Consider the following 21427-nt stretch of genomic DNA (forward strand, 5'->3'; position numbering starts at 1 on the left):
CCCTTGGTTTCAAATAGACTTATTATATTGTTACTGTTTCTCAGCGTCTGTACTGATTATACCGAACCTTGCAAGGCGTCCAGAGGAACATAATTAAGCTAGGTGTTGATGGAGTGTGTTTTCCAATACTGTTCTCTATAATTTCTCTGTATCACCGCAACTAATTTGGTTTCTTCAGGCCATATGGCACAGTAAGTCATTGTACGGTGGCCATTTTAAGTTAGACTTTGCTAATTAACACAACAGATGCTCCGTAAAAATATTGTGGAAATTAATTATGGAGTGAAGATATAAGACACGTTTGCATGATTTTGTAGATATGTTTTTTGTATATTTAAAAACGCGAAGATAATTTAGGGATGCGTGCGTAAAAGATGGTGGTAGTGATGGATCACCTAACAGTCACTAAGGTAAAGTTAGGTTTAGTTTGTTAATGGCCGACATAATAGCCTTGTTTTTTGTCTCGAGCGTTTTTGTTAAACTTTCCCAACACTCGAGTTCTTTGTTAAATTTAGCTTTAAGGTTGGGAATGGAGGTGGCTTACACGACTTCTTCTTTCTCTTTCAGTACATTCCACTTGTTGTCCACCCGTAGAGAATACGAGTATTTCCTGAATTTTTTTTTCGAGTAATTTGTGTTTCTGGTTCCCCCCTTCTCACCACCCATCTTTGTACGTATTAGAGTTCAAGTCTTATAGACATTTGTCTGCCCACTCCTGAAGTTTGTCAAGATCTTCCTGAATTTCTCTTCAGTCTTCCTCAGTTTCCACTTTTTTTTTTTACTAGTTTTGTGTCATTTACAAACATTGACAAGTATGAAATCAATTCTACGGAGAGATTATTTACATAAGTTATGAACAGCAATGGTTTCAAGACTGATGAGCCATCTGGGGACCTCGATTGCCATATTCCTCATGCTCGCCTCTTTCTCTCTGACTAGTTTTCATTTTCATTAATTTTTCATTTTCATTTTTCCTTCAAAGAGAAAACAATGTTTTCTCTCGATCAGGTAGTCCTCTAAGAAAAAGTTTGTTGTTATCCCACCTCGTTTCTACTTCACATACACCAGCCTTTTACGATTGTTGTAGATACTGGTAGCGGAGATAGTGGTAGAGGAGATATTGGTAGAGGAGATAGTGGTAGCGGAGATAGTGGTAGAGGAGATAGTGGTAGCGGATATAGTGGTGGAAGAGGTGACTTTGAATATGGTGAAAACAAAATTGGTTGGTAAATGTAGAGGTTACAGTGGTTAAGAGTTAAATAGAGATGGAGTATAAAGTTTATGAGGGTTCAAAAATGCAGCTGAACACAAAAATGAGCCTTCCTGGACAAAGATTTTTTTTAGTTCGTGCTGTAACGGGATGTTTGTCGGCGTGAGGGAACCTAATGGAATTTAAGCATTTTTTTCTTTCTAGTTGATGCTATGCGTTCTCCCATTAGTCGACTGCTCCGAAAAGTACCCGTAAATTAGCAGAGTAAATGTGTTTTGGTGATACGGCTGAGTGAATGCACACATTTGGGCACAGTAACTCTCACATGGGTCTATGGTAACTCTCACATGGGTCTATAGTAACTCTCACATGGGTCTATAGTAACTCTCACATGGGTCTATAGTAACTTTCACATGGGTCTATAGTAACTCTCACATGGGTCTATAGTAACTCTCACATGGGTCTATAGTAACTCTCACATGGGTCTATAGTAACTCTCACATGGGTCTATAGTAACTCTCACATGGGTCTATAGTAACTCTCACATGGGTCTATAGTAACTCTCACATGGGTTTATAGTAACTCTCACATGGGTCTATAGTAACTCTCACATGGGTCTATAGTAACTCTCACATGGGTCTACAGTGACTCCTACATTAGAGTGGTTAGAGGAAGAAAAACTACGAGAAAGGCGATTCCTAACAAACAACGTAACCCTCCCACATTAATATTACATTTTAACAACGTAATAACGTAAGTTGTTCTATTGTTGTGGTTACGTTGCTGGGAACGACATGACGCTTATCTTTTCCGGAAGTAATATACTAAACTTACAAATGTACGAAGATCCTCCTGTAAATTTTGTACTAAATAGCTTAAAATTATTTGAAGATTTAGACACTGCAAAGGTGGGAAATGTTATTGTCTAGAGGCATAACCACACTTGCTCATTGCTTAATTAAACACTCTACTATCAAGTCATTAAAGCTTTATCAGCATAATGCTCGGAACCGAGACACGTAAATTAAACGTTGTTCTGCCTATGCGACGATTGGGCTTATGAATGCATAATACCCCCCGGTGTTACAGCTCTACTTCAGTCGTTATCATAATAATGGAGGCCCTAAAAATATAATTAAATAACATGAATTTCCACAAGCTTTTTATAGTCATTAAACAATTAGCAGAGCCGAAGTGGGGCCCAATGATCGAAGAGCCCGAGCCTGCATTATGTTCATGGAATATATTTTGTTTTAATGCACCAGAGTAAATTATTAACGGTGTTTTACCTAGTTTGAAAAAAAAAATGTTTGTTACAGGAAATAATATTACTGTGTTTAACTTTATTGGTAAATTCCTGAAGTGTAAAATTAGGTGATTGGAGGTTTAATGTGAGTATTTTATATGTTCCTGTCATTTCTCCTATTTAGTCTCATTAGGTTAATTTCCTTCGTAGCTGATCCCACCTAGTTGTTGTAACCTACGTCTTTAATATATTTTTAAGTACAACTGAAAAAAAGGTATTTATCTAGTTGTGTTTTAGGGAAGAGAGAACTAGCTTTAGAACTGCACCTCGTAGCTATTGTATCTTATGCATGTATACCTCCTGAAGTGTGTGTGTGTGTGTGTGTGTGTGTGTGTTTACTAGTTGTGTTTTTGCGGGGGTTGAGCTTTGCTCTTTCGGCCCGCCTCTCAACTGTCAATCAACTGTTTACTAACTAACTACTAACTTTTTTTTTTTTTTTTTTTTTTTTCTTACCACACACACACACCCCAGGAAGCAGCCCGTGACAGCTGACTAACTCCCAGGTACCTATTTACTGCTAGGTAACAGGGGCACTTAGGGTGAAAGAAACTTTGCCCATTTGTTTCTGCCTCGTGCGGGAATCGAACCCGCGCCACAGAATTACGAGTCCTGCGCGCTATCCACCAGGCTACGAGGCCCCCTCAACGAGGTGTGTGTGTGTGTGTGTGTGTGTGTGTGTGTGTGTGTGTGTGTGTGTGTGTGTGTGTGTGTGTGTGTACTCACCTAGTTGTACTCACCTAGTTGTGTTTGCGGGGGTTGAGCTCTGGCTCTTTGGTCCCGCCTCTCAACCGTCAATCAACAGGTGTACAGGTTCCTGAGCCTATTGGGCTCTATCATATCTACACTTGAAACTGTGTATGGAGTCAGCCTCCACCACATTACTTCCTAATGCATTCCATTTGTCAACCACTCTGACACTAAAAAAGTTCTTTCTAATATCTCTGTGGCTCATTTGGGCACTCAGTTTCCACCTGTGTCCCCTAGTGCGTGTTCCTTGTGTGTGTGTGTGTGTGTGTGTGTGTGTGTGTGTGTGTGTGTGTGTGTGTAATTCTGCTCCAGGCTGAATGAACGTGTTCAGGTGTGGGCGTGTAAAGTGGTGTTGTTAAACACCACTTTACTTCCGTCACTTTTTCCACTTTTCATGTTGCCTTGACCTGTGTGTCTGTCCCCAGTGCCCTCTGCTCTTTGAAAATTCCTCCATTGTTCACTCCTATTCCACCTGTCCCGCCAGTATAGGCTTCTCCCTTTCCCTCAACTCCCAATTGCTTCCCAGAAGCACTCACCTTCTCCCATCCCTTCTGTCCCCTATTACTCAGTACCCTCCTTCCTATCCTGCTACTATCCCTGCTGTCTCGTGGCCTGCTTCATCCCCTTCCTACTGTTCCCCTATCAGTAGTTTCTCTTCTCCTTCTGCTCCTGCTATCCAGTAGCCGCATTGGATAGGCGTCATCCCTTATTTAATACCCTTACATTCCCTATTTCGTCTCCTCTCTTTCTCTCTCTTTCGGTATTTCATTCTCATCCATTATTCAGTTTTATTTTTCACAATTTGTACACTGCTGCACGTTTTAATGTAGTAATATTATTTAGTTTCCCTCGGCTCTCTGCCGTTGTACTTTTTACTCTTATATATATTTTTTTATTTGGCCGCCCCTATTTGCTCTTGCCTGCTCCCCTGTTTGTCTTTCTCTGATACCTTGGAGCCGTATCTCACTCCCACCTTTTATTATTTTTTGCTTATTTTATTTCGCTTTATTGGATTTTATTTAGCTATTAAAATGGTATAGATCACCCCTCGCGTCTCTTATTTTTACCTTATCTAATCCTGGATTCATTTTTTCTTTTATTATGCGTTATTTTGGTTTCTCGTTCTGCTTTACTCTCCCGTTTTCTTTTTGTTGGGATGTTTTATTTGCTAAATTATTGTTATTTCATCCTTCCCTTTCTCTCTATATCCCTCCTTCCTTCTCTACTTCTTTCTTCTTTCTCCTGTCCTCCAGGGCACTCGTGCCCCGGCCTCACTACTCTCCTGCACAGGACGACCTTCGCAAACCAAGATACGGTCTCGGGGAAAGGTCTCGGGGAAGGGTCTCGAGGAAGGGTCTCGGGGAAGAGGTCCCGGGTCATATCTCATGCAGTTATAGCAGCACTTTCCAGACAGCTCAGAGGGACTGATCCCCACAGATCTCTACCCCTCGGGCAGCGTTCCTTCCTCCTACCTTTCCACTACCACCACCACCTTCACTACCACCTACAGCTCGGCTTCCAACCTCCACCTTAGCCACTTGACAAACTTGAAGACCGAGACGTTTAACGAGGAAACTCCTGAGACATTGTGTCAAAGCCTCAAGAATGAGAGGGAACGAAGACCTTGCCATACTTTCAATTGGGAGCGAGGGACTGCTGGTCTGCAAATCATCTAGATAGAAGTGATGGCTAGTTTAGAGGGAGGTGTCGGAAGGCCGAGGGAGCACATAGAAGGTTAGGTTAGGTAAGGTGTGAGTAGGCCGAGGGAGCACATAGAAGGTTAGGTTAGGTTAGGTTAGGTGTGAGTAGGCCGAGGGAGCACATAGAAGGTTAGGTTAGGTTAGGTGTGAGTAAGCCGAGGGAGCACATAGAAGGTTAGGTTAGGTTAGGTTAGGTGTGAGTAGGCCGAGGGAGCACATAGAAGGTGGCGATCTGAGTCAGGTATGAGCTTTCCAGGGAAGTGAAACACAGAAGTAATGACTATAACTAAGCGCTAAGCCGTATATGGTTGTAAGATCTTATAATTTATATTTAAAAACATCTAAATGATCATAATGATGACTATAACAACAACTATGGCAAATAAAAGATAACAAGGAAAAAATGAATTAATCAAGCCCAATCCTTATCATAATATTAATATATGCATATGAAGAATGTAAACTCAATGCAATGTAAACTCAAGTTTACATTGCACGTATTTACAATAAATAGTATAATTATGTTTCCAGCTAAAATATATCTTCATGTTGCAAGGAAACGGTCCATGGATGGTTAAATATTCATGCTGCAGTTACAGTTTTCATTGCTTTTTTGTCTAGACTCGTGCGTCTCGTTGTGTGTACGCAGGCAGGGGTAGAGGGTATTGTGTGTACGCAGGCAGGGGGTAGAGGGTATTGTGTGTACACAGGCAGGGGTAGAGGGTATTGTGTGTACGCAGGCAGGGGGTAGAGGGTATTGTGTGTACGCAGGCAGGGGGTAGAGGGTATTGTGTGTACACAAGCAGGGGTAGAGGGTATTGTGTGTACACAGGCAGGGGTAGAGGGTATTGTGTGTACACAGACAGGGGTAGAGGGTATTGTGTGTACGCAGGCAGGGGGTAGAGGGTATTGTGTGTACGCAGGCAGGGGGTAGAGGGTATTGTGTGTACGCAGGCAGGGGGTAGAGGGTATTGTGTGTACACAGGCAGGGGTAGAGGGTATTGTGTGTACACAGGCAGGGGTAGAGGGTATTGTGTGTACGCAGGCAGGGGTAGAGGGTGTTGTGTGTACACAAGCAGGGGTAGAGGGTATTGTGTGTACACAGGCAGGGGTAGAGGGTGTTGTGTGTACACAGGCAGGGGTAGAGGGTATTGTGTGTACGCAGGCAGGGGTAGAGGGTGTTGTGTGTATACAAGCAGGGGTAGAGGGTATTGTGTGTACACAGGCAGGGGTAGAGGGTATTGTGTGTACACAGGCAGGGGTAGAGGGTATTGTGTGTACACAGGCAGGGGTAGAGGGTATTGTGTGTACACAGGCAGGGGTAGAGGGTATTGTGTGTACACAAGCAGGGGTAGAGGGTATTGTGTGTGCGCAGGCAGGGGTAGAGGGTATTGTGTGTACGCAGGCAGGGGGTAGAGGGTATTGTGTGTACGCAGGCAGGGGGTAGAGGGTATTGTGTGTACGCAGGCAGGGGGTAGAGGGTATTGTGTGTACACAAGCAGGGGTAGAGGGTATTGTGTGTACACAGGCAGGGGTAGAGGGTATTGTGTGTACACAAGCAGGGGTAGAGGGTATTGTGTGTGCGCAGGCAGGGGTAGAGGGTATTGTGTGTACACAGACAGGGGTAGAGGGTATTGTGTGTACGCAGGCAGGGGGTAGAGGGTATTGTGTGTACACAAGCAGGGGTAGAGGGTATTGTGTGTACACAGGCAGGGGTAGAGGGTATTGTGTGTACACAGGCAGGGGTAGAGGGTATTGTGTGTACACAAGAAGGGGTAGAGGGTATTGTGTGTACACAGGCAGGGGTAGAGGGTATTGTGTGTACACAGGCAGGGGTAGAGGGTATTGTGTGTACACAGGCAGGGGTAGAGGGTATTGTGTGTACGCAGGCAGGGGTAGAGGGTATTGTGTGTACACAGGCAGGGGTAGAGGGTATTGTGTATACGCAAGCAGGGGGTAACGCATCCCTGTTGTGTGCACAGGGAGTAGCCCGTCCTTGTTTTGTGTACGCAAAAAAGGCATTAGAACATCCCTGTTGTGTGTACGCAGAAAGGGGGACACCGCGCGTGTCTCTTGTATGTGTACGCAGACAAGGAGTTATGTATCTGTTATGTATTTCCCAGACAAGGGGATGGGGGTATATTGCATGGGTGTTATGTATATTCTAAGGAAGGATAGCACTGTCCTGATGGGTGTATGAAGACAAATGGTAATATAAATATATATTAAGTAAAGAAATACACAATATTTCCACATAAGGTGGCAGAAAATACCGAATATTTTAATTACTGTAATCCCCGACAATTTATTTCATAACTGAGCAGAGAGCTTGATTTGACCTTCCACCACGCGTTGTTTGAGAGCGACAGGAATGTAAACAAACCAGAGATATTTTTTTTGTATACTTGGGAGGAGATTTGGCGGGAACGGGTGGATCTCAACGCTGTTTACTCTGGAGGCTGATCAGCGTTCTCTGGTTTCTGAATGGTTGTGTTTGGTTTGATGAATTGGGAACATATCCATGCTTTAAAGGGATACTTCTTAGAGCTGACTGTCTATACACATGCACGCACACGCACACACACACACACACACACACACACACACACACACACACACACACACACACACACACACACACACACACACACACACACACACACTCATTTCAGGATGCGCAAGCCACAGACCCGGGTTCCATTTCCGTCCGAGGAAGATACAAATGGCAGTTTCATTAACCAGATGCTTTTGTTCACCTTGAAGTAACTAGTTGTTGCAAGCTGCCTCCAGAGGACACGTGTGTGTGTATAAGATATGACCGAGAAGTACGATTTAACCCCATTGAAAGCTTCGGGATCTAGAAGTCACCCTTAACAAAACATAGATAAGTAAATATAGCCAAGTACAGACACCCAGACCTGCGAAAGACGTTTACCGGAAACAGGCATAATATATAAGCGAGTCCAACAGACAGACACTCAGGTGTCTTGGCGCCTCCAGGGAACTATATCGTCGTAAGTGTCCTAAGAACCCACACAACTTCCAAGGAACTTCCGCGCTCTCGATTCATGGGAAAGGATGGTGAGGAAGTTACTATAAGGAGGTCGTCTTAAGGCGCTGGGTTTGAGCCCAGTGTGAGAGCTCCGAATGCTGGGGAGTTAGTTGTGTTTCCTCTTGGGGTTATAAGGACTGTCTCGGTCGACTTGAGGAAAAGTTCTTCCTACTGGCGCACGAGAGACACAGTATGCCATTAGTCTTTTCCGAGGAGTGCTCTAGGGCAAGGGGAAAGATAAAGGAAAATCTTGTTAAAGTCTTGCAAAGGATAAATGCTTTGTGCCAATAATTTTATCTAAAAGGGTTTGGTGTTTTTTTTCATAGTCCGGTGATGTTGGAATGTCTTACGAAGTAAAGACGTTTTAAGGTCTGTCTTAGTAACCTGCACACAAATGTCTTTATTTTGACAATTCAAGAGAAACACACTGTGAGTCAATTCAGGATAGGAAACGAAAATTTTAAACTTAATGTCGTCGAAGAAAGTTAAATGCTTTATCAAGAAAATTCCTCAATAGGGATCTAAGGTTTCGTTACAACTGCTGTCAATACCGCGGCATCTGTGTCGTTATACGAGAGGGAGAATTTGGGAGTTGGGGGAGACTCCTCCAGGAAGTTCGTGTGATGGAGTGAAGAGGGGAAGAAGGGAAGAAGGAGAGGGGAGAAACACACACTCTCTCTCTCTCTCTCTCTCTCTCTCTCTCTCTCTCTCTCTCTCTTTCGTTCCACGCCGCCAGCATCTTTCACTGTCTCTCAGTTTTATAAGCTAACGGTTAAGCAATCGAGTCCTCTGCCGAGTCATCAAGAAAACGAACGCTTTTTTCCTCATAAAGATATTGGAAAATATCCAACAAATTGACGGCAAGAGGTAGAACCTGAGATGGAAAACTTATCTGTCAATATTGAACTGCAGAAGACAAGTTACAAGAGCTTGGGTTGATAAGAAATATGTCGGAGTGTTTGTTCTTGTCGATGAGGCCGTGAGAGGTAAGTAGAAAGGGATGGAATGGGTAGGTAAAGAGGAAGGCAGAGAGAAGAAGGAAGAAGAACGAGGGTAGAAAGCAGAGACGAAAACAGCGAAGGAAGGAATTTGAGATGAAATGCAGAAGGAAAAATGAAAAAAGTAGGAATTGACAAAGATCGTTACCTAGTTCTGAACAGAAAGAAGTGCCACAAAGCCAATACAAACCGCTATGTTCATTAGTTAGCTTGTCCCCATAGCGATTGTCTGCTTGCTCGTTGCTGAATATTATTGCATTATTGAATGTTAATACAATTTGAATAGATAAACAGGTTCGACTCCCAGTGGGAACGAATTCTGTTTTTATTGTTGAATTTCCCTATTGTGATTCTCATTTTGGTTTTTTGAATTAAAATTGCTTTTATGATATTTTATCTTTATAACGTTGACTGGGTTACCACCTGATACTCCATCTAGTGTATAAATTATGTATTAAATAAATATATACATATATATTCATCTGAATATATAGGTTGCATATATGCCTGGGGACCATTCAGGCTTGTTCGCATATATATTCATAAATATATATTTAACTGAAACGGTATACGTATCGAATTTAGTTACAAACGTTACTATACATATGGATAACATACTTTAATACTTTAGAGGATGTATACTCAGTGAGGGATAGCATTGTATAAAAGTCATTATATGCGCTTGTTATTGTTGTTATTATTATTATTAAAGGTGGTATTTGCTCAGGACTTTTCCAATTTCACACCCATTTGATGTAATATATTGTTTTTGTAAGTAAACAAGGAATACGCTACATTTATCATTCATTCACCACCACTACCCCCAACACAATACTCCACAATACCTCTCCACCACACACTACAATTTTACAATACCACACATCAATATAATCCACCAACACACCCTACAATACACCACCACCACACCCCACAATACACCACCACCACACCTCACAATACACCACCACCACACCCCACAATACACCACCACCACACCTTACAATACACCACCACCACACCCTACAATACACCACCACCACACCCCACAATACACCACCACCACACCTCACAATACACCACCACCACACCTCACAATACACCACCACCCCACCCCCATAATACACCACCACCACCACAAACGACAGAACTCCACCACAGTATTTGAGCACACCACAACCCCTCCATCACCTAACATGACAATCACATCACACTTCACTACACCACAGCACACCATACTACACCACACCACACCACACCACACCACACCACCACACACCACCACACCACACCTCACCACGCCACACCACTACACACCACCACACCACACCACACCACACAACACCATCACACAATGGAACTCCCTCTACTACAGCAATTAATCTCTTCGGTGCTATATTGGTACACCTCGCCACCACAGTGATTAATCCCCCCTTTCCATCCTCGATGTGTCTCCTTCACTCTCCCCCACAACTGCTCTCCCATCACACTATCTTCGCCACTCTGCCTCACGCACTCTCTCCCATTCTATATCCACCGTCACTTTATCTCTTACTCCACTATATTACTATTTATCTTCCACCCACTTCCATCTCCTTAATTAAGCATTGCTTATATGCACGATTTCAAATAGTTTTCCGAATTCACATCTTTTGATAACAAACCTTTTAAAATTCTATCTGTGTATGTTTGTATATAATTATGTATGCATGTATGTACTGATGTACGTTTGGGTATATGTAGAGAGAGAGAAAGAAAGAGAGAGAAAGAGAGAGAGAGAGAGAGAGAGAGAGAGAGAGAGAGAGAGAGAGAGAGAGAGAGAGAGAGAGAGAGAGAGAGAGAGAGAGAGAGAGAAGGGAGAAGGGAGAGGAAACACGAGGAAAAAATATTTGTAATGAGGGAGGGAATTATCAGGGAAAATCGCCAAGCCATTATGACTATATATCACATGGAAGGGATCAGGATAAGGATTTGGGATAGGACGGGGGAAAAGGAATGGTAGCCCAACCACTTGGACTGTCGGGGATTGAACACCGACCTGCATGAAGCTCTACCGTCGCTCTACCGTCCAAGTGATTCATAATGAACGACGATACATTCAAGAACAAAGCCATATTCATCGATATCTTATCCACAGCTTAATAAAAAGGAAAATAAAGTATCAATTCTCCTTTTCCTCTCCTGTTTACCAACGATAAATTATTATGCTTAGCAGTGTCTTTGCAATTCCTTACCGGGACTCGTCATGGTAATCTAGTCATGAAGAGAGTCTGAAGAGGGAATTAGAGCGCCCTCTGCAAGCTGGTCTTCTTGTCATCAACTGTATTGACATTAAAGCAATATTATCACATATATATTGGTGACTGCAGAGGGCTCTACCTTCCTCCACACTCCTGGTCGACATGGGAGGGGTAGAGAACCCTCTGCAAGGTGGGTGGGAGAGGGTGGGAGGGAGAGACAGGCCAACATATGACAGGACTATGGAGGTTGTGTCGTGGGAGGGGAGAATAAAATCATTTGTGTGGTGTTCTAAATAAAGCATAAAAATATTGTATATTATGTCATTGTGGTGAATCGTCTTAGAATTCCCATGGGACACCATATTAAGGAGTAATAACGTTTAGAATATAAATTTAGTCTGAAAAAGATTGATATCTTGGCGTTGATGGACAGTAAATAAGCTGCAAATTAGGCAAATGTTTTTAAATTTGATCATAAATACAAAACTAAATATTTTCCTCCGTGCATAGTACCTGCAATTTACGGAACAATATAATTAAAAATAATCCCATTTAATTTATATGATGTTAATTAGTATATTTAGGTTAGTTTTTGTGTGAGAAAAGGTCAAGTAGTACACATAGGGAGATTGGTTGAGGTTATGGGAGGATTGGAGGATTGGGGAGGGTGTTTGAATGGGGAGGAAGGTGGGGAGCGAGTATGGTTGCATGGAGTGACGGTGAGGATGGGGAGGGTGCAGAGGTGGGGAGAGGTAATGGGTTAGAGAAGTAGGAGGAGGGGAGATAGAGGAAGCTAAAGTATTGGAGAACGCAGAGGGACTGGTAGAGAGAAGTAACGAGGATGGAATCTTCCAATCTTGCAAAGGTCAAACCTTGCAACGCGTCTGTCCGACTGGATGAAATGTTTATACCTGAGATATAGTGAACAGCATTTCCAGTGACATGACCCACCACCAGTCATCGTGATATTGAGAAGGTGTAAAACTTTTGTTAGCCTCGTGAGCGTTTTGGTCAGGTCTGTATAGCAACGACTAAGCATCTTAAAAACATAAGAATGAAGATAACGGTAGAAGGCCTTTTGGCCCATGCAAGGCAGCTCCTATTTATATCCACCCCATCTTCCAGGGGGTCGAATTGAATCCCAGATGATCAAATCTAATAAAAGACACAAATATCTTTCAATTCAAAAGTTAAACAGAAATAGACAACAGCGTTCAACGAGGAATACAAATGAACATAAAATAGGTAATTACCTATATTGCAACGTCTCTATTGATGCACAAAGTTAGTGACTTACTCTTGTGTTTGGGAGAGACCTGTCCAACGAGAGAACTCTTTCGCCCATGTTGACCAGACCACACACTAGAAGGTGAAGGGACGACGACGTTTCGGTCCGTCCTAGACCATTCTCAAGTCGATTTTGACAAACGACTTGAGAATGGTCCAGGACGGACCGAAACGTCGTCGTCCCTTCACCTTTTAGTGTGTGGTCTGGTCAACGATCTTTCTCCCATCTCTCTTCCTAGGTATAAGCCTTTCAGAAGTGACAAAAATTCACACAACAGGTTTGAAGAGCCATTTATGATCTCTTTCACATAAAAAAATAGAGTATTTTAATTTGGTGCACTGGAATTCTAACTAAAAGGCAATTGTGTAAAACTTATTATCTAAAAATTAAGTAGAATATTGTACTTATATTATTAAATAGTAACAAGGATGCTTCAGTAAAGATTATTTGATGAATTTGCTTCCGTAAATTGTTGAATTGTGTTATACATTAGTTGGTATTACTTTATATATATATATTTTTTTTTGACACACTTGTTACAGATTTACATCTTTTCGTATCGAGTCTACTTACAAGAAGTCATCCCTCCTGTAACGCATATTGCTTCTTCACAATCATCACAAGTAGCCTTGTGTGTGTGTGTAATGTAATAAATTGTAATAATTAACTGAGCACAACAGGCGACGAGTCACAATAACGTGGCTGAAGATATGCTGACCACACCACAGATCAGAAGATGAAGAGACGACGAGGTTTCGGTCCGTATTAACTTGATAATGGTCCAGGACGGACCGAAACGTCGTCGTTTCTCCATCTTCTGGTCTGTGGTTTGGTCAGCTGACCATAACAGTTTCCAAATCAGCACATACTTAGTACATTAAACTAGAGCAGTTAGCCAGTTAGTAAATATATATTTGTAAAAATCTCTAGAGCTACAGCTATCACGAGCCTATCCTGTTCTCTAATTTATAGAAATTAACAAATTACACATAAAATTAACAGCATCTAAGCCAAAGTTTACAAAGGAAGTTATCCCACTAAGAACTTACTAACCCCCTAATAAATTTGAGAATAAACTGATAACACCCAAGCAGTGGAAGGTGAGTGGCGATAAATTAGATTGTTGTGGTAGTAAAGATAATTTTTAATCTACAGCTTGAGGCTCCAGGAAGAAAAGTTGACGCTGAGCACGACAGATTCGAGTCACGAAATGCTCTAACATCAAAGGGTAACCATTGCTACCACACACACACACACACACACACACACACACACACACACACACACACACACACACACACACACACACACACACACACACACACACACACACACACACATTTCCTAGATACTGGTCTCTAGTTCACTCACTATATACCTCTCATAGTCCCTCCATCACTTGACAGGCATCTTCTAACTCTAGAAAACACATACAAGAAAGCCCTTAATTTTCTTCAGCACATAGTAGGTACCTAATAGCCCTCGGCTTTATCAATACAAACAAGGTAATCGAACACGATATTTGTAGTTCCCTACCTCGTCAACAGAAGCCAAGATGTTCTCTAACATCGTCAACAGAGGCCAGGATGTTCTCTAACCTCGTCAACAGAAGCCAAGATGTTCTCTAACATCGTCAACAGAGGCCAGGATGTTCTCTAACCTCGTCAACAGAAGCCAAGATGTTCTCTAACATCGTCAACAGAGGCCAGGATGTTCTCTAACCTCGTCAACAGAAGCCAAGATGTTCTCTAACATCGTCAACAGAGGCCAGGATGTTCTCTAACCTCGTCAACAGAAGCCAAGATGTTCTCTAACATCGTCAACAGAGGCCAGGATGTTCTCTAACCTCGTCAACAGAGGCCAGGATGTTCTCTAACCTGGTCAACAGAGGCCAGGACGTTCTCTAACCTCGTCAACAGAGGCCAGGATGTTCTCTAACCTCGTCAACAGAGGCCAGGATGTTCCCTAACCTCGTCAACAGAGGTCAGGATGTTCTCTAACCTCGCCAACAGAGGCCAGGATGTTCCCTAACCTAGTCAACAGAGGCCAGGATGTTCTCTAACCTCGCCAACAGAAGCCAAGATGTTCTCTAACATCGTCAACAGAGGCCAGGATGTTCTCTAACCTCGTCAACAGAGGCCAGGATGTTCTCTAACCTCGTCAACAGAGGCCAGGATGTTCTCTAACCTGGTCAACAGAGGCCAGGACGTTCTCTAACCTCGTCAACAGAGGCCAGGATGTTCTCTAACCTCGTCAACAGAGGCCAGGATGTTCCCTAACCTCGTCAACAGAGGTCAGGATGTTCTCTAACCTCGCCAACAGAGGCCAGGATGTTCCCTAACCTAGTCAACAGAGGCCAGGATGTTCTCTAACCTCGCCAACAGAAGCCAAGATGTTCTCTAACATCGTCAACAGAGGCCAGGATGTTCTCTAACCTCGTCAACAGAGGCCAGGATGTTCTCTAACCTCGTCAACAGAGGCCAGGATGTTCTCTAACCTGGTCAACAGAGGCCAGGACGTTCTCTAACCTCGTCAACAGAGGCCAGGATGTTCCCTAACCTCGTCAACAGAGGCCAGGATGTTCCCTAACCTCGTCAACAGAGGCCAGGATGTTCCCTAACCTCGTCAACAGAGGTCAGGATGTTCCCTAACCTAGTCAACAGAGGCCAGGATGTTCTCTAACCTCGCCAACAGAGTGTAAGCAGTTCAAGAGACCCCTGAGAACACAGGCAAGGTAATTCTCGATCCTCATCAATACGTGAGACTCAAGGAATACCGAAAAAACTTGTGAATACGTCGCGTGTATTGGTGATAGTTGTCTCGTATGTGTTGATGAGAAATGTCAACAAAACAGACAATCACCAGATCTAATCAACAACAACACACATTAGGTATAACCCATGTTACTTCCTAGAACACACACACACACACACACACGCACACACACACACACACACACACACACACACACACACACACACACACACACACACACACACACACACACACACATACAAACACACACACACACGCGCGTTTAGCCACATTCTTATCAACATCGGCGTTTTAGTACACACTCAAATGGCAGAGGAAGCCACAGTAATTATTTACAGTGAGACTTAATGGTATTCAGAGGCAACAGAGTGTGGCCCATTACCGCTGTGCAGTCGCGACTTCCTTCACTATTTCCCCCCCCCCCCATTCCACCCCCTTCCACAACCCTTCCCCCACTCGTCCCTTCCCCCTTCACCTCTTCTGCTCCCCCACCTTTCACCACCCTACTCTTACCGCTCTCAACTCTCCTCGGCCCCACTCATGTGGTATGTAGCAGCATGATGAGGAGGGAGCATGTGTGAGGGAGCATGTAGCTCGTGTGAGGGGTGAGGGAGGTAAATAACGCTGAACGAGCATCGTTAGCTGTGGAATGACGTGGTTGTATACGCTGGTTAAGCTTGCTTAGAGTGGCATTGTTCAGGGAATGCTTCACAAAGCAGAGATGATGAAGTATGCAGGGAATGCTTCACCTGCTTCGTCTTGACAGCAAACCAACATTGTCTTGGCTCGCTGAACAGTGCTAGAGAACAAAGAACAAATTAATTCACTCCATAATCAATTTTATAAGGTACAATAACAATTTAAAAGCATAACACTTATAGTACTTTTACTATATAATTAGCTGTAATATAATTCAATTCGAGAACGTCTCCCATTTTCTGTGGTAACTGTCTTAAAAATTCACCTACTTTATCTGTAGCCAAGACACTTAATGCTAGAAGCACCCTCGAACCACCCCAAAGTCTCTACCCCCCCCACACCCACACCTCCGCTCATACACCCCCATACCCCCATCCACATCTCCCCCTGCCCCCCACACCCCCACTTCCCCCAACTCTACGTCCACAATTGCCGGTCTCCAATATAAACGAAACCTTGAAGCTTCGTTGAACATTCACCAGAGTGACGATAAGGCCGGCAAGCTCGTCCATTCCAAAGATCCAGTTAGCAAAGGAAACAGTCATCCTCCCGCGGCCAGATAACAAGCTTATCATGCTAACTGAACTCTCCCGACGCTTTCAGACAATCCAGTTAGCTCAATGAACAAATAATACCACAGTTACCGTCGACTGGAGGCGCAAGTGGGAGGTAATATCATTGGGTAATACTGAGAGCTTGGATTCCTCCCCCTTCGCTACGTCTCTGTGGGGGATCTTGTGCACAATTGAATTATACTGTGCGAAATACCGCAATCTATATGCAAAACAAATGCTAAGCAGCTTCTTGCCTGGAGGATGGAGCGCCAGCCTGTCCGGAACCTCTGTGTTCACCTAGTTGTGCTTGCGAGGGTTGAGCTCTGCTCTTTCGGCCCGCCTCTCAACTGTCAATAAATCAACTGTTACTAACTACTATTTTTTTCCCACATACACACACACACCCTGGAAGCAGCCCGTAACAGCTGTCTAACTCCCAGGTACTTATTTACTGCTAGGTGACAGGGTCATTAGTGTGAAAGAAACTCTGACCATTTGTTTCTGCCTCTGCCGGGGATCGAACCCGGACCCTCAGGACTACGACCTCAGAGCGCAGTCCACCCCAGCCGCGAGGCCTTCCACACATACACACACATGTGTGGACGGAACTCACCAGTTGATTGATTCAGCTGGAACCCACTGAATGTTGCGTCTTGCATTTGACCGCCGAAAAAAAGCATTATGTTACCTGTTAGAGTCAACAGTTCCTGACAAGGCTCCAATTCCAGTTAACAAAAAATGGGAAGTACTTTGAAGCATTAAGCAACAATGGAACATTTAAATGGGAAGTATATTAAGGCACTGAGCTACAGTGGAATATTTGGTTTTAATGCTCATCTGTCAATTTAAAATTAATACAAAAACAAAGAGGATATGTGACCTACTTAAACACATACACTCGATGATTCCTACATATGTACTTCCCGACCATATTAACACATCCACTCTCCCCCCCTTCCCCCCACCCCAGAGATCATTACGACATTCACTTTCCTATCCATTTCTAAAAATTCACTTTCCCCACTAATTCCTACACATACACACTCCAAAAACCATTCCGAATGTCTTTACGGACCATAGCTCAAATATTATAATATGATAGAAGTTTTTAAACCGTTACTAGGTTACCAGTGCAAGGCGAGGAAATGTACAAGTACATTTATTTATGCAACATTATTCACGACTGTTTACACAGTGAATTGTGGGACGAAAGTAGAAAAGTTGCTTCCCTTGTATTTTTTGGCAAGACTTTGTTGTGTGTGAGGTCCACTTTTGTTGTTGTGTGAGTATGCAAATTAGGCAACATCCAAGGATCATAACACGACCGTAGGAAGAAAGAACCGTATTTTTCTTCGGCTAAAACTATACATCTGTTTTCATAGTTCTCTTTCTCACATACTTGCTGTTAGCATAGTTCTCTTTCTCACATACTTGCTGTTAGCATAGTTCTCTTTCTCACATACTCGCTGTTAGCATTGTTTTTTTTCTCACATACTCGCTGTTAGCATAGTTCTCTTTCTCACATACTTGCTGTTAACATAGTTCTCTTTCTTACATACTCGCTGTTAGCATAGTTCTCTTTCTCACATACTTGTGGTTAGCATAGTTCTCTTTCTCACATACTCGCTGTTAGTATGATTAATAACAAGTAATTTAAATTAAATAGGACAGATAATTGATGTACTTACCGGTGGAGGCGGAAACAAATGTTCAGAGTTTCTTACACTCTGATGCGCCTGTTCACCTAGCAGCGAGGGAGGTAAATAGGTAACCTAGATGTTAGACAGCTGTTTACGGACTGCTTCCTGGGGGTGTGTAACAAAAAGGAGGCCTGGTCTAGGACCGGGCCGCGGGGACATTAAGCCCATCCCTATAAGAGGGATGGTTATCTCAAGATAACCATCCCTATAAGAGGGATGGTTATCTCAAGATAACCATCCCTATAAGAGGGATGGTTATCTCAAGATAACCATCCCTCTCCCAATTCACACTTTTTACCTTCCAGGAAGACTTGTAAATAAGATAATTTGTTTGTGGTAGGTAAATGTTCTGTGGCGCTACGGAAACATCGTTAAGGCGGTGAGTGAACGCCCTGAGATTCTCCAAGTTCTTCCCGTTAAAGCCGTGAGTAAACGCCCCGTTGTTCTCCAAACTCTCGCCGTGAGTGAACGCCCCGTTGTTCTCCAAACTCTCGCTGTGAGTGAACGCCCCGTTGTTCTCCAAACTCTGACCATGAGTGAACGCCCAGTTGTTCTCCAAACTCTGGCCGTGAGTGAACGTCCCGTTGTTCTCCAAACTCTGACCATGAGTGAACGCCCAGTTGTTCTCCAAACTCTGGCCGTGAGTGAACGCCCCGTTGTTCTCCAAACTCTGGCCGTGAGTGAACGCCCCGTTGTTCTCCAAACTCTGGCCGTGAGTGAACGCCCCGTTGTTCTCCAAACTCTGGCCGTTGCCGCAGTGTGGGGAGGGCCAGAGGTTCTCAAAACTCTCGCCGGGCAAGATAACACAGTTTTCATGAGAGAGATAAAAGCTCCTCAGAATAATTCATAACTCAGAGCCAGGCCAGGGCTCCTCGGGACGTTTGTTGTGTAGATTGTGTAGAATGAATTACACTGTGTAATATATTTATTTATATATATATATATATATATATATATATATATATATATATATATATATATATATATATATATATATATATATATATCAATAAAGGTTGTTGCTGCTGCCTAATGGTGGTAGTGGTGGTGCATAGAGGTGGTTTATTTACACTTCTCTGTAAATATTTGTCAATATATTTCTCCGTAGACCATCGAAGCGAGAATAAAAAAAGTAGAAAGAGGAGGAGGAGGAGGAGGAGGAAAGACAGGAGGACGGTAGGTGAGAGGCTGTGAACTGGAGAGAAGAATGCTTAGGTGAGAGAAAGATTACCTGAGAGAAAGGTTAGGAGAGAGCATGTGCAAATCCCTATTAAACCATCACAAACGTAGGCACTCAGACGCAAACCCCAGTCATACAATCACTAACACTGGCAGTCGGACGGAGAAAAACACAGACACACAGTTTCCGACGCACTCAGACGAAACCTTACGAGCACATATACAAGAGAAACGTTGTTTCCGTCCTGTTCCTGACACCGTTTTTAACATATATAGCAATAAGCAGGAGTGTGTGTTGGGTAGGTGGTGCGTGCGTGCGTACTTGCGTGCGTGCGTGAGTGTGTGTGTGTGTGTGAGGCCACTAGTCCGTCGTCACACATCCAGCCCGACCCATAAGGCGTCGACATACAGACACACAACGTAGCGTCGAGTCGGCCTCATAATGCCCCCACTTGCCTCTCCCTCTTAAATATCGCGCTGAGTCGGTCCTGTGCATAATTTTCAGCATTCCGGTCCTGGTATACGGTGGCATATAGGACCCGGCGCGTCCAACGGGCTGACAGACGCGGTTCTGCCGTACACATAACGTCTATTTCTTTCTCGTAAACTTTTCGCCCCGGGGTTCGAATACCGGCGCTGCTCTTGGCCTCGATTGTAAATATTGTAGGCGAGCTGTCCCGAAGACAACGAATACGTGAACGGGCCAATATCACTTCGTAAAAAAAAAAGATACTGCTCTATATATTCATCAGGCGTGTCTATATTTAATGAAGGTATATTCATCAGACTTTTATGTTTAATGAAGGTATATTCATCAGACTTTTATGTTTAATAAAGGTATATTCATCAGACTTTTATGCTTAATGAAGGTATATTCATCAGACTTTTATGCTTAATGAAGGTATATTCATCAGACTTGTATGTTTAATCAAGGTATATTCATCAGACTTTTATGTTTAATGACGGTATATTCATTAGATATATATTTACATTTAAGGAATGTATATTCAACACGATTAATGAATGTATATTTTTTTAGACCTCTAAACGTTCTATAGACCTCTAAATTTATCATATATATAATACATAATAAATTCCATAAATTTTAGTATGGAGTTACTGAGGAGTACATAAATAAATTCTGCCTTTCAGTAAACTTCTCTTTTCTTCTATAATTCATGATATGCTATTAGTGTGCACTACACTGCTATCAACATGCAGTGGAAAAACTGTCAGTATACACTGGAATACTATCATAATAATCTTGAATGCTATAAACATACGCTGGAATGTATTCAACACACACACACACTGGACTATAAAGGAATGATTATTTCTCAGGAAACAACATGTTAGTATAATTGGAATTAAGTCAGATTGAGAAACCATTTTGTTAGTTGAGTGCCTCTAAGGCTCAGTCTGGGACCTGTCCTGTCTATCATATATATATACAACGATTTAGATACGAGACTGAGCAGCAATATTTGCAAATTGGTCGACGACACAAAAATAGGGTGAAAAATAAATTCAGAAGAAGAAGAAGAGTCAAAATTACTTCATGATGATCTAGATTGGATGAAATGGATGACAGATTGGTAGATGCAGATTAATGTAAAACAAAGTAGAGTTTTGAGGCTAGTTAATGACGATGGAGTTACCAGATAACAGCTTGAAAGTGTTCAAATTAAGAAAAAAGATCTAGACGTTATAATTAGTCGGAATTCAAAGCCCGAAAAATAATGTGTATATATATTTTTTTGAATAAGGCAAATAGAATACTGAGATTTCTTTCCATAAGCGTTAATAATAAGACCAATTAATGTTATTCTTCAGATTAATGTTACTCTTGTTGGGCCCCATTTGGACGTCATACTCACATACTAATATAGCTCATAGACTCACTATGAAACGTCACAGACACTCACATACTAGAAGAGCTCAAAAACTCACATACTAGGAGATCGTAAAGACATCACAGACAC

General features: G+C 42.8%; 1 protein-coding gene across 1 annotated transcript; it reads left to right on the top strand.

Moving 5' to 3' along the window:
• Positions 1-374: 374 nt before the first annotated feature.
• Positions 375-19116, top strand: LOC138358354 (protein P200-like). Its single transcript, XM_069316191.1, has 3 exons — positions 375-410; positions 1088-1222; positions 18607-19116. Exons 1-3 carry the CDS (start codon positions 375-377, stop codon positions 19114-19116), a joined length of 681 nt encoding a protein of 226 aa, XP_069172292.1.
• Positions 19117-21427: the final 2311 nt, after the last annotated feature.

The sequence above is a fragment of the Procambarus clarkii genome, chromosome 83, assembly GCF_040958095.1.
Source record: "Procambarus clarkii isolate CNS0578487 chromosome 83, FALCON_Pclarkii_2.0, whole genome shotgun sequence".
NCBI classification, from domain to species: Eukaryota; Metazoa; Arthropoda; class Malacostraca; order Decapoda; family Cambaridae; genus Procambarus; species Procambarus clarkii.